The 12463-nt window shown below is 40.4% G+C and overlaps 1 protein-coding gene and 1 non-coding gene across 6 annotated transcripts in view; one reads left to right on the top strand and one right to left on the bottom strand.

Annotated features, from left to right (window-relative positions):
* The window catches only part of ADAMTSL3 (ADAMTS like 3), a 390466-nt gene that overhangs the window by 161636 nt on the left and 216367 nt on the right, over positions 1-12463 (top strand). For all 5 annotated transcript variants that reach the window (XM_024349337.3, XM_024349336.3, XM_024349334.3 and 2 more), the window contains exon 6: positions 2604-2840. In XM_024349337.3, coding sequence (XP_024205105.2) covers positions 2604-2840 — 237 coding nt within the window. The remainder of the gene's footprint in view (positions 1-2603; positions 2841-12463) is intronic.
* On the bottom strand, positions 5539-5644 carry LOC112205818 (U6 spliceosomal RNA). The gene has a single exon (XR_002939901.1). It is a non-coding gene; the product is annotated as a U6 spliceosomal RNA (small nuclear RNA).

Raw genomic sequence — 12463 nt, 5'->3', positions numbered from 1 at the left:
AAGGAAGTTTATAAAGGCCAAAAGTGTAAACAATAAAATACAAACGTGAAGTAGCAAAAAGAGAAAAATTGTATTTAAAAATCTTGGCTGATAATTTATCAATATCTATTTGTGGAAAAAGAAAAGCTAGATTTCTAACTTAAACCATTCATCTAAATAAATTCCAAATATAACAAATAGTTAAACATGACTGCTAATCTGTAAAGGAACTAGGAAGATACATTTAAGTATTTATCTGTTCTCAGAGCAGAGTGGGAAAACATTTCTAAGCCCATTAAAAAAGAAAGAAACCTGAACGGGAAATATTAATAGAGCTGACTGCATGAAAATGTAAAACTTTGTGACTTTACAAAGTACCAAAAACAAAATGAAATGGGGAAAATATTTCCAACAGAAATGACAAAGAGTTGATAATTTCACTATGAAGTTTAATAGTTTCATCTGCTGAAAATAATAAAAAGACAAAAATGCCAATGGATAAAGGATATAAAACAAGACATTTTTGAAGAATTAATACAAAAAGCAAATACACATAAAAATATATTAAACAATAAAAAGAAAATGCAAGCTGGGCGCGGTGGCTCACACCTGTAATCCCAACACTTTGGGAGGCTGAGGTGGGTGAATCACTTGAGGTCAGAAGTTTGAGACCAGCCTGGCCAACATGGTGAAACCCCATCTCTAATAAAAATACAAAAAAAATTAGCTGGGCATGGTGGCGGGCACCTGTAATCCCAGCTACTCGAGAGGCTGAGACAGGAGAATCACTTGAACCTGGGAGGTCCAGCCTAGGTGACAAAGCAAGACTCTATTTCAAAAAGAAAACACAAACGAAAACAATGAAGTTATATTTTATACTTCTGATTGGAAAAAAAAACTAGAAAATTATAATGGAGGGCAATTTTGCAATATTTTGAATAGTCTATAAAATGTGCATAACCTTGGACTCAGAAATTTTATTTCCAGAAAGAAGTCCTTGGTAAATAACCAAGATTTGTGTGAAGATTTAGATACAAAAGATCTATGTTATTTATTCTTTTGTTGAGTAGAAACTATTTTCCAAAGTTTTTAGAATGAATATTTATTACCTTTATAATACAAAAAAATAATAAAATACTTTATGGTGTGTGGTTTTTTTTTTTTTTTTTTTTTTGGCAACAGAGTCTCGCTCTGTCACTCAGGCTGGAGTGCAGTGGCACAATCTTGGCTCACTGCAGCCTCCACCTCCCAGGTTCAAGCAATTCTCCTGCCTCAGCCTCATGAATAGCTGGGACTACAGGCATGCGCCACCACACCCAGCTAATTCTTGTATTTTTCACAGAGACGGGGTTTCACCATTTTGGCCAGGCTGGTCTGGAGCTCCTGACCTCAGGTGATCCACCCGCCTCAGCCACCCAAAGTGCTGGGATTACAGACATGAGCCACCACGCCTGGCGGCTATGTTGCTTTTTTCTATCTGTTTTCTTTAATTATGAAGTTTGCATATCAAAAGTAGATTTTTGATGAGTAAAGTAATACTTTTCTCAACTAGTATCTTGCTTTGGAAATATCTGGTGGGCGGAATCAGTAATTTAGTAAAAAGACCAATGAGTCATCAATATTTGTACAAACACTTTTTATTATGAGAGCAACTGAAGGCATTTACTTAGAATTTATTTGCTTTTGTTGTAGACAGAATTTGAACAAGCTATGTTTTCTGCCATCCATCCTACAGCCAGTTGAAGGCAGGCACTTGGTACCAGTGAAGATATGACAGGGGAGGAAAGACAGATGAATTAAAAACAACAATGACAGGCTGGGCACTGTGGCTCACGCCTTTAATCCTGGCACTTTGGGAGGCCGACACAGGTGGATCATGAGGTCGGAGAGCCAGACCATCCTGGCCAACGTGGTGAAACCCCATCTCTACTAAAAATACAAAAATGAGCTGGGCGTGGTGGTGTGCGCCTGTAGTCCCAGCTACTCAGGGGGGCTGAAGCAGGAGAATCGCTTGAACCTGGGAGACGGAGGTTGCAGTGAGCCGAGCCACTGCACTCCAGCCTGGCAACACAGCGACACTCCATCTCAAAAAAAAAAAAAAAACAATGACAAAGAAACAACCACAAGTGCTCACAGAGCACAGCAGTTTTGGGCTAATAATCCTTCACATTGAAATGGCTCCTGAAGGCACGGATAACAATTAAATTTTGATGAAGACCTTGAATCCTTGAATCACCTGGAAAAATTAAAAGCATTTGGTTTCTCTTGTTTTAAAAGGAAGGAGATTAGATAATGCATTTGAAAACTTATATTCAAGATGGTTAAAATAGGGCAAAGTTTGCCATCTAAGTCTTGTAAGCTCTAATTATCTGGAAAAAATACCTGGGTGGGTGAATGATCAGAATAATGAGATAATCTCCTGTATAAATAATTATTGCAGTGATCTCTGTGGAATTGCATAGCATACATTCAACTTTGAATCAAAAAAAAAAAGAGGGAATTAGGTGACTCCCAGAGAGAGGCAAGTGAGGTGTGGTCTCATGAGATTCTGGTGAACTTATTTCATCTTCTGTTGGCCTCTCTCACTGGGTGATGTGCATGTGGCCTTTTCCCTCTGCCCCCAGGACTGCCCTCCAGATGCAGAAGATTTCAGAGCCCAGCAGTGCTCAGCCTACAATGATGTCCAGTATCAGGGGCGTTACTATGAATGGCTTCCACGATATAATGATCCTGCTGCCCCGTGTGCACTCAAGTGTCATGCACAAGGACAAAACTTGGTGGTGGAGCTGGCACCTAAGGTACTGGATGGAACTCGTTGCAACACGGACTCCTTGGACATGTGTATCAGTGGCATCTGTCAGGTAAGCACACTTGCCTCCCAATCCCCTGCTTTGGGGATGTGCCACGCCTACTGTCAATAAACAGAACCCTTTTCTTCTGTATTTTTGTTCATGCAGATGAAAATATTGCTATTGGCCAGGTACTGGCTTACACCTATAATCCCAGTTTTGTATTTTTGTACAGCAAATACAAATACAAATTGTATTTGTATCCCAATTTTGTATTTTTAGTATAGATGAGGTTTCATTATGTTGGCCAGGCTGATCTCAAACTCCTGATCTCAGGTGATTCGCCTGCCTCAGCCTCTCAAAGTGCTGGGATTACAGGCATGAGCCACCGCGCCGGGCCATCGATTAGTGATTCTCTAACTTGAACAAGCATCAGAGTCACCTGGAGGGCTTGTGATAACAGAGTGTTGGGCTCATCACCTGGAGTTTCTGATTCAGTAGGTAAAAGGGATGGGGCCCAAAGATTTGCATTTCTAACAAGTTCTCTGGAGATACTGAAGCTGTGGGTCTGGGGAATACACTTTGAGAACCGCTGTTTTGCAAGAGTAATACTAGATAGTCTCTTATTAAATTAAGCTTTCTTATTAAAATTAATTCATTGTTTTGGATCTTTGGGCACAATGATTTATTTACTGAAAACTAACATGAATGCATTCCAGCAGATTTTTCAGAGTGGTCTCTGCAGAGCTGTGACAAATGTGACTGAGACATAAACCCCAGTGGCTTTTAATGAGTATAAGGATTCAAGACACTTTAGGCCGGGTATGGAGGCTCACCCTGTAATCCCAGCACTTTGGGAGGCCGAGGTGGGCGGATCACTTGAGGTCAGGAGATTAAGACCAGCCTGGCAACATGGTGAAACCCCATCTCCACTAAAAATACAAAAATTAACTTGGTGTGATGGTGTGTGCCTGTAATTCCAGCTACTAGGGAGGCTGAGGCAGGAGAATCACTTGAACCCAGGAGGTGGAGATTGCAGTGAGCCAAGATCATGCCACTGCACTCCAGTCTGGGTGACAGAGCGAGACTGTCTCAAAAAGAAAAAAAAAATTAAAAAGACACTATGACAGGTTGTGAGACAGGGACGGCAGGGAAATTATAGGATTCTGCATCTATTCTTTTGACTTCTGAAAAATATTTTTAAAAAATAATGCATGGGTCTAGTATTTCACCTACCCTATTCTGCTCATAACAAAAACAGTAGTAACAACAGCAGACGAGCAACCTGACCACCTGCTGAGTGTGGGGCACTACCAGGAGCTTCAGACTTAAAGTGCTCAAAGGTGAACCTTCGTCCTGCTTTTCAAACTAGCTTCAACTTTGTTCATCCCTTTATCTAGAAAATGGCTTCTAGTTGCTTATCCCAAAACTTTGACATCATTCTTGCTTTTCTTTCAACCCACACATTTGATCCATTGCCACGTCCTGTCAATTTTCTCTCCCAAAGATTACTTTTAATTTAGCATGTCTTTCCATCTTTACTGCCTTTCTTGTAGCCTAAGTCCTTATTAGCTAATCTAAACTGCATTAACAGCTTTCTGTTCTGTTCTCCGAGCTCCCACCATGATTCCCTCCAGTCTGTTCTTCACACAGCAGCCAAAGTGATTATGTTAAAAGGTAATTCAGAGCTTGTCATTCTTGCATTCCTCAAAGCCCTTCAATGGCTTGTCCTTGCATTAATGATGAAATTGAGGATTCTTGTCTATCTCCTTTAGGCTCTTCCTACACTATCCACCTCCCTGCCCTTTTAAAACAGACTCAATTTCCTTCTTCTTCTTCTTCTTCTTCTTCTTCTTCTTCTTCTTCTTCTTCTTCTTCTTCCTCTTCCTCTTCCTCTTCCTCTCCTTCTTCTTCTTCCTCCTCTTCTTTCTTCTTTCTTCCTTCTTTCTTTCTTTTTTTTTTTTTTAAAGAGACAGGGTCTCATCTGTCACCCAGGTTGAAATACAGCAACATGATCATGCCTCATTGCAGACTCATCCTCCTGGGCTCAATCGATCCTCCTGCCTCAGCCTCCCACGTAGCTGGGACTAAAGGCATGTGCCATCACGCTCGGCCAGTTTTTTGCTTGATTTTTGTAGAGATGGGGGTCTCGCTATGTTGCTCAGGCTGGCCTTGAGCCTCCCAAAATACTGGCATTACAGGCTTGAGCCACCATACCTGGCCTGACTCCATTTTTTAGAGCAATTTTAGATTCACAGCAAAATTTAGTGGAAGGTGGAGTTTTCCCATAGGACCCCCCTGCTTCCTTAAACGCACAGCCTCCCCTACTATCAACATTCCCCACTTAAGTGATACAGTTATTACAGTTGATGAACCTACACTGACACATCATAATCACCCAAAGTTCATAGTTTACATTAGGCCTCACTCTTGGTGTTGTAAATTCTATGAGTTTGGACAAATGTATAATGACATGTATCCACTATTATAGTATAATGCAGAGTAGTTTCACTGACCTAAAAATCCTCTATGCTTTGCTCTTTCATCCCTCTCTCCTCGCTAACCCCTGGCAACCATGGATCTTTTTACTGTCTCCATAGGTTTTGCCTTTTCCGGAATGTCACAGAGTTGGAATCATATAGTATGTAGCCTTTTCGGATTGGATTCTTTCATGTAATAATATATTATACATTTAAGTTTCCTCAGTGTCTTTTCATGGCTTGATAGCTCATTTCCTTTTTTTAATTTAAAAAATTTAAGATAAAAAATTAAATTAATGGAATGTTTCACAAATTTGCATGTCATCCTGGCGCAGGGGCCATGCTAATCATCTCTGTATCATTAGCATTGTATCATAAAATTGTATCATACCAATTTTAGAATATGTGCTGCCAAAGTGAGCACAATAGCTCATTTCCTTTTCACACTGAATAATATTCCATTGTCTGGATGTACCACAGTTTATCCATTCACCTGCTGAAGGACACTTTGGTTGCTTTCTACTTTTGGCAACCAAAAGTAGACTTTTGACAAAAGGTCAAAGCTTACCATATAATTCTTCCATTTTATAAACCGTCTATTGTTCCCCATTATTGCCATCAGTTAAGGTTTGGGCTCTTTGACCAAATGATAATAGTAATCCTTCTCAGTGGGATTATGCTGTTGTTTTCCAAGTTCTTGACAATGATCATGCATTGTTTTTATAATTAAAATGAATTGTTATTAAAAGCAATTTAGGTTGGGCGCATTGGCTTCTGCCTATAATCACAACACTTTGGGAGGTCAAGACAGGAGGGTTCGTTAAGCCTAGGAGTTCGAGACCAGCCTGGGCAACATGGGGAAACCTCGTTTCTACAAAAACTTTTTAAAAATTAGCTGGGTGTGTTGGCACAAGCCTATGGTCCTAGCTACTTGCTACTCAGGTACCTGAGGCAAGGATTCGCTTGAGTCCAGGTAGTCAAGGCTGCACTGAACTATGATTGTACCACTGTACTCCAGCCTATGATAGGGTGAGACCCTGTTTCTAAAAAATAAAAGTATAAATAAATAAAAGAAATTTAGTCTGGCCTCAAGGAGCGCTCTCTGGATAAGGTGATGTTTGGACACTGAGATTTTGAAAAGTTGAGTAAAAGTTAGATAAACCAAGGTGAGGAAGAGAATGACAAGCAGAAGGGACAGGAATGTAACAGCAGGTGCAGATGTGTTTAAGGTCCAGGAGTGCATTCTGTAGAGTTGAGGTGAGAATACCCATGGAATAGTGCTAGGAGATGAGGCTACCAGTGGAGGTGGGAAACCAATCATTAACTTATTCTGAAAGTTGAGAGAGGAGCTGTTTCATAATTTTATAAAGAATTTGGGCTTGTCTTTAGAAAGGTCATTTCAGTGGCAAAGTGGCAGATTATTTGCAGAGGACAGGATCTAGCCAAACAGTAGAAGGTCAAGTATGGGATAACAAGAGCTTAAAATAAGGCAAGAGGTAGGATGAATTAAATGGAGACAAATTCTAAAGATTAAGGATGAATTTTTTTTTTTTTGAGACAGGGTCTTCCTTTGTTGTCCAGGCTGGAGTGTAATGGTGTGGTTACAGCTCACTGTAGCCTTGAGCTCCTGGGCTCAAGTAATCCTCCCAACCTAGTCTGCACTCCACCCCTAAGTAGCTGGGACTACAGGAATGTTCCACCATGCTAGGATAATTTTTATTTTTTACATTTTTTGTAGAGATCAGGTCTCACTATGTTGCCCAGGCTGATCTCCAAGTCCTGGCTTCAAGCAACCTTCCTACCTTGGCCCCTCACAACACTGGGGTTATAGACATGAGCCACTGAGCCTGGCCCTGGAAGCAGATCTTTTTTTAATTTTATTTTTATCAAACCATGCTTTATAGCACAGGTACAATTTTTTATTTCTTTTTTTATAGGACTTTTTAAAAAATTATACTTTAAGTTCTAGGGTACATGTGCACAACGTGCAGGTTTGTTACATATGTATACATGCGCCATGTTGGAATGCTGCACCCATTAACTCGTCATTTACATTAGGTATATCTCCTAATGCTATCCCTCCCCCCTCCCCCCACCCCACAACAGGCCCCGGTGTGTGATGTTCCCCTTCCTGTGTCCAAGTGTTCTCATTGTTCAATTCCCACCTATGAGTGAGAACATGCGGTGTTTGGTTTTTTATCCTTGCGATAGTTTGCTGAGAATGATGGTTTCCAGCTTCATCCATGTCCCTTCAAAGGACATGAACTCATCCTTTTTTATGGCTGCATAGTATTCCATGGTGTATATGTGCCACATTTTCTTAATCCAGTCTATCATTGATGGACATTTGGGTTTGTTCCAAGTCTTTGCTTTTGTGAATAGTGCCGCAATAAACGTATGTGTGCCTGTGTCTTTATAGCAGCATGATTTATAATCCTTTGGGTATATACCCAGTAATAGGATGGCTGGGTCAAATGGTATTTCTAGTTCTAGATCCCTGAGGAATCGCCACACTGACTTCCACAATGGTTGAACCAGTTTACAGTTCCACCAACAGTGTAAAAGTGTTCCTATTTCTCCACATCCTCTCCAGCACCTGTTGTTTCCTGACTTTTTAATGATCACCATTCTAACTGGTGTGAGATGGTATCTCATCGTGGTTTTGATTTCATTTCTCTGAAGGCCAGTGATGATGAGCATTTTTTCATGTGTCTGTTGGCTGTATAAATGTCTTCTTTTGAGAAGTGTCTGTTTATATCCTTTGCCCACTTTTTTATTGGGTTGTTTGTTTTTTTCTTGTAAATTTGTTTTGAGTTCTTTGTAGATTCTGGGTATTAGCCCTTTGTCAGACGAGTAGATTGCGAAAATTTTCTCCCATTCTGTAGGTTGCCTGTTCACTCTGATGGTAGTTTCTTTTGCTGTGCAGAAGCTCTTTAGTTTAATTAGATCCCATTTGTCAATTTTGGCTTTTGTTGCCATTGCTTTTGGTGTTTTAGACATGAAGTCCTTACCCATGCCTATGTCCTGAATGGTATTGCCTAGGTTTTCTTCTAGGGTTTTTATGGTTTTAGGTCTAACATTTAAGTCTTTAATCCATCTTGAATTAATTTTTGTATAAGGTGCAAGGAAGGGATCCAGTTTCAGCTTTCTACATATGGCTAGTCATTTTTGCCAGCACCATTTATTAAATAGGGAATCCTTTCCCCATTGCTTGTTTTTGTCAGGTTTGTCAGAGATCAGATGGTTGTAGATGTGTGGTATTATTTCTGAGGGCTCTGTTCTGTCCCATTGGTCTATATCTCTGTTTTGGTACCAGTACCATGCTGCTTTGGTTACTGTAGCCTTGTAGTATAGTTTGAAGTCAGGTAACGTGATGCCTCCAGCTTTGTTCTTTTGGGTTAGGATTGTCTTGGCAATGCAGGCTCTTTTTTGGTTCCATATGAACTTTAAAGTAGTTTTTCCAATTCTGTGAAGAAATTCTGTGAAGAGTATTGGTGGCTTGATGGGGATGGCATTGAATCTATAAATTACCTTGGGCAGTATGGCCATTTTCACGATATTAATTCTTCCTTTCCATGAGCATAGAATGTTCTCCCATTTGTTGTGTCCTCTTTTATTTCGTTGAGCAGTGATTTGTAGTTCTCCTTGAAGAGGTCCTTCACATCCCTTGTAAGTTGGATTCCTAGGTATTTTATTCTCTTTGAAGCAATGGTGAATGGGAGTTCACTCATGATTTGGCTCTCTGTTAGTCTGTTATTGGTGTATAAGAATGCTTGTGATTTTTGCACATTGATTTTGTATCCTGAGAGTTTGCTGAAGTTGCCTATCAGCTTAAGGAGATTTTGGGCTGAGACGATGGGGTTTTCTAAATATACAATCATGTCATCTGCAGACAGGGACAATTTGACTTCCTCTTATCCTAATCGAATACCCTTTATTTCTTTGTCCTGCGTGATTGCCCTGGCCAGAACTTCCAACACTATGTTGAATAGGAGTGGTGAGAGAGGGCATCCCTGTCTTGTGCCAGTTTTCAAAGGGAATGCTTCCAGTTTTTGCCCATTCAGTATGATATTGGCTGTGGGTTTGTCATAGATAGCTCTTATTATTTTGAAATACATCCCATCAATACCTAATTTATTGAGAGTTTTTAGCATGAAGGTTGTTTAATTTTGTCAAAGGCCTTTTCTGCATCTATTGAGATAATCATATGGTTTTTGTCTTTGTTTCTGTTTATATGCTGGATTACGTTTATTGATTTTCATATGTTGAACCAGCCTTGCATCGCAGGGATGAAGCCCACTTGATCATGGTGGATAAGCTTTTTGATGTGCTGCTGGATTTGGTTCGCCAGAATTTTATTGAGGGTTTTTGCATCGATGTTCATCAGGGATATTGGTCTAAAATTCTCTTTTTTGGTTGTGTCTCTTCCAGGCTTTGGTATCAGGATGATGCTGGCCTCAAAAAATGAGTTAGGGAGGATTCCTTCTTTTTCTATTGATTGGAATAGTTTCAGAAGGAATGGTACCAGCTCCTCCTTGTACCTCTGGTAGAATTCGGCTGTGAATCCATCTGGTCCTGGACTTTTTTTGGTTGGTAGGCTATTAATTATTGCCTCAATTTCAGGTCCTGTTATTGGTCTATTCAGAGATTCAACTTCTTCCTGGTTTAGTCTTGGGAGGGTGTATGTGTCCAGGAATTTATCCATTTCTTCTAGATTTTCTAGTTTATTTGCGTAGAGCTGTTTATAGTATTCCCTGATGGTAGTTTGTATTTCTGTGGGATCGGTGGTGATATCCCCTTTATCATTTTTTATTGAGTCTATTTGATTCTTCTCTCTTTTCTTCTTTATTAGTCTTGCTAGCAGTCTATGAATTTTGTTGATCTTTTCAAAAAACCAGCTCCTGGATTCATTGATTTTTTGAAGGGTTTTTGCATCTCTATCTCCTTCAGTTCTGCTCTGATCTTAGTTATTTCTTGCCTTCTGCTAGCTTTTGAATGTGTTTGCTCTTGCTTCTCTAGTTCTTTTAATTGTGATGTTAGGGTATCAATTTTGGATCTTTCCTGCTTTCTCTTGTGGGCATTTAGTGCTATAAATTTCCCTCTACACACTGCTTTAAATGTGTCCCAGAGATTCTGGTATGTTGTGTCTTTGTTCTCATTGGTTTCAAAGAACATCTTTATTTCTGCCTTCATTTCCTTATGTACCCAGTAGTCATTCAGGAGCAGGTTGTTCAGTTTCCATGTAGTTGAGTGGTTTTGAGTGAGTTTCTTAATCTTGAGTTCTAGTTTGATTGCACTGTGGTCTGAGAGACAGTTTGTTATCATTTCTGTTCTTTTACATTTGCTGAAGAGTGCTTTACTTCCAGCTATGTGGTCAATTTTGTAATAAGTGTGATATGGTGCTGAGAAGAATGTATATTCTGTTGATTTGGGATGGAGAGGAAACATCTTTTATGGCTGAATGTTTGGTTGGATGTGGGGAGTGAGAGAATGATATTAAGATTTCTGATATCATGATTAAGTAGATAGATAGTGAGACCATTCATCAAGACAAAATATTGGGTGAGAACCGGGGGCATGGGGCAAAGGTGATGAGCTGGGTGTGCCTGTGAATCTAAGTTGATATATGAATTTAGAGCTTAGGAGAGAAATCTAGACTAGAAATATAGATCTGGGGCTGTCACATGGTTAAATCTAATGATCTAATGTCATTGGGGACTGAGTAAGAAGGACAGGTTGTACTCTCAAGTACAGAGTCCTGGTGCCCATAATTGAAGGAACAAGCACAGGGAGAGGTGCCCCTGATGGGGACTGAACAGAATAGCTTTCTATATAGTAGCGAGACCATGAAAAACAGAAGATAAGGGTGGGTGAGCATTTAAGAAGCATTAAGAAGCATTAAGAACCGGGTGTGCCGGTTAGCAGTGGCACATACTTCAGAGAAGTCAAGAGCAGTAAGAACTGAAATCCACCCACTTCATTTTGACTAAAGATCACTGGCAACAGCTGGCGCAGCCTCAGTGCTGGTGTTGGACTAGGCACTGGCAGGGGATGCAGGATGCATTAGTTTCCTGTGGCAGCTGTGACAAATTACCACAAATTTGGTGGCTTAAAACAACAGAAGTTTATTTTCTCACACTTCTAGAGGCCAGAAGTTTAAAATCAGGGTATCAGCAGGGTTGGTTCTTGGCTGGAGGCTCTGAGGGAGAATCCATTCCTTGCCTCTCTTCCAGCTTCTGGTGCTGGAATTTGGGCTTGTCTTTAGAAAGAGCCCATTTGCAGGAGCCCAGACTGGGAGCAGCAGGTGGGCAGGATGGAGGGAAAAGAGGAGGGTGGGTGACTTTAAAACGTAAGCTTCATTAACTTTCTGGTAAATCCATGAATGAACAAGAATATATGTTGCCAAGTGGGTGGGTGGGTGGAGTATTGATTTAGATGTAGAAATATACAACTAATGAAGTAAAGTTTGGGCTAATCAAAAGAGTTGATAGGCAGAAACAAAGGGGACAGATTTTTGTGCCAATGATTTTTGGTGTTCCTTGCTTGTGGAAGCATCACTCTATTCTCTGCCTTCATCTGCACCTTACCTCCTCTTGTCTATCTCTATGTTTTCCCCTCCTTTCATAAGGACACCTTCCTATTATTTCATCTCAACATCCTTAATTACATTTGCGAAGATATTTTTCCACATATGGTCACATTCACAGGATCTGGGTGCCATGTCTTTTTTTGGGGGGAGTGCACAAGTCAACCCACTACACATGGTAAGGAATGAATAGGCTGAAATGAGTAGGGATGATGAGCATAAACCCACCTTTCAAAAAGTATGAATCAGAAGAATAGAGGGAAAGATACAACTACAGCCAGAGGGGTTGTCAGGTTCAGGAAGAATGTCTTCAAGATCAGAGATACTTGGAAAAGCACTGGAGCAGATGCAGTTTTTAGGGTACCTGAAGCATATGTAATTAGAAGGGCCCTCTTTATTTATTAACTTTTGAGACAAAGTCTCTCTCACCCAGGCTGGAGTGCAGTGGTGCTATCATGGCTCATTGCAGCCTTGACCCCCTGGGCTCAAGTGATTCTCCCATCTCAACCTCTTGAGTAGCTGGGACCACAGGTGTACCACCACTGGCTAATTTATGATAGATTCTTACGTAGAAATCCTTCCCAGTTGCAGCCCAGCTTCCCCTCCCCACCTCAAATACTTCAATTCCC

This window comes from Pan troglodytes, chromosome 16 (genome assembly GCF_028858775.2).
Source record: "Pan troglodytes isolate AG18354 chromosome 16, NHGRI_mPanTro3-v2.0_pri, whole genome shotgun sequence".
In the NCBI taxonomy this organism is placed as follows: domain Eukaryota; kingdom Metazoa; phylum Chordata; class Mammalia; order Primates; family Hominidae; genus Pan; species Pan troglodytes.
Note: the sequence above shows the minus strand (reverse complement) of the source record. Positions and strands in the feature narration are given on the sequence as shown.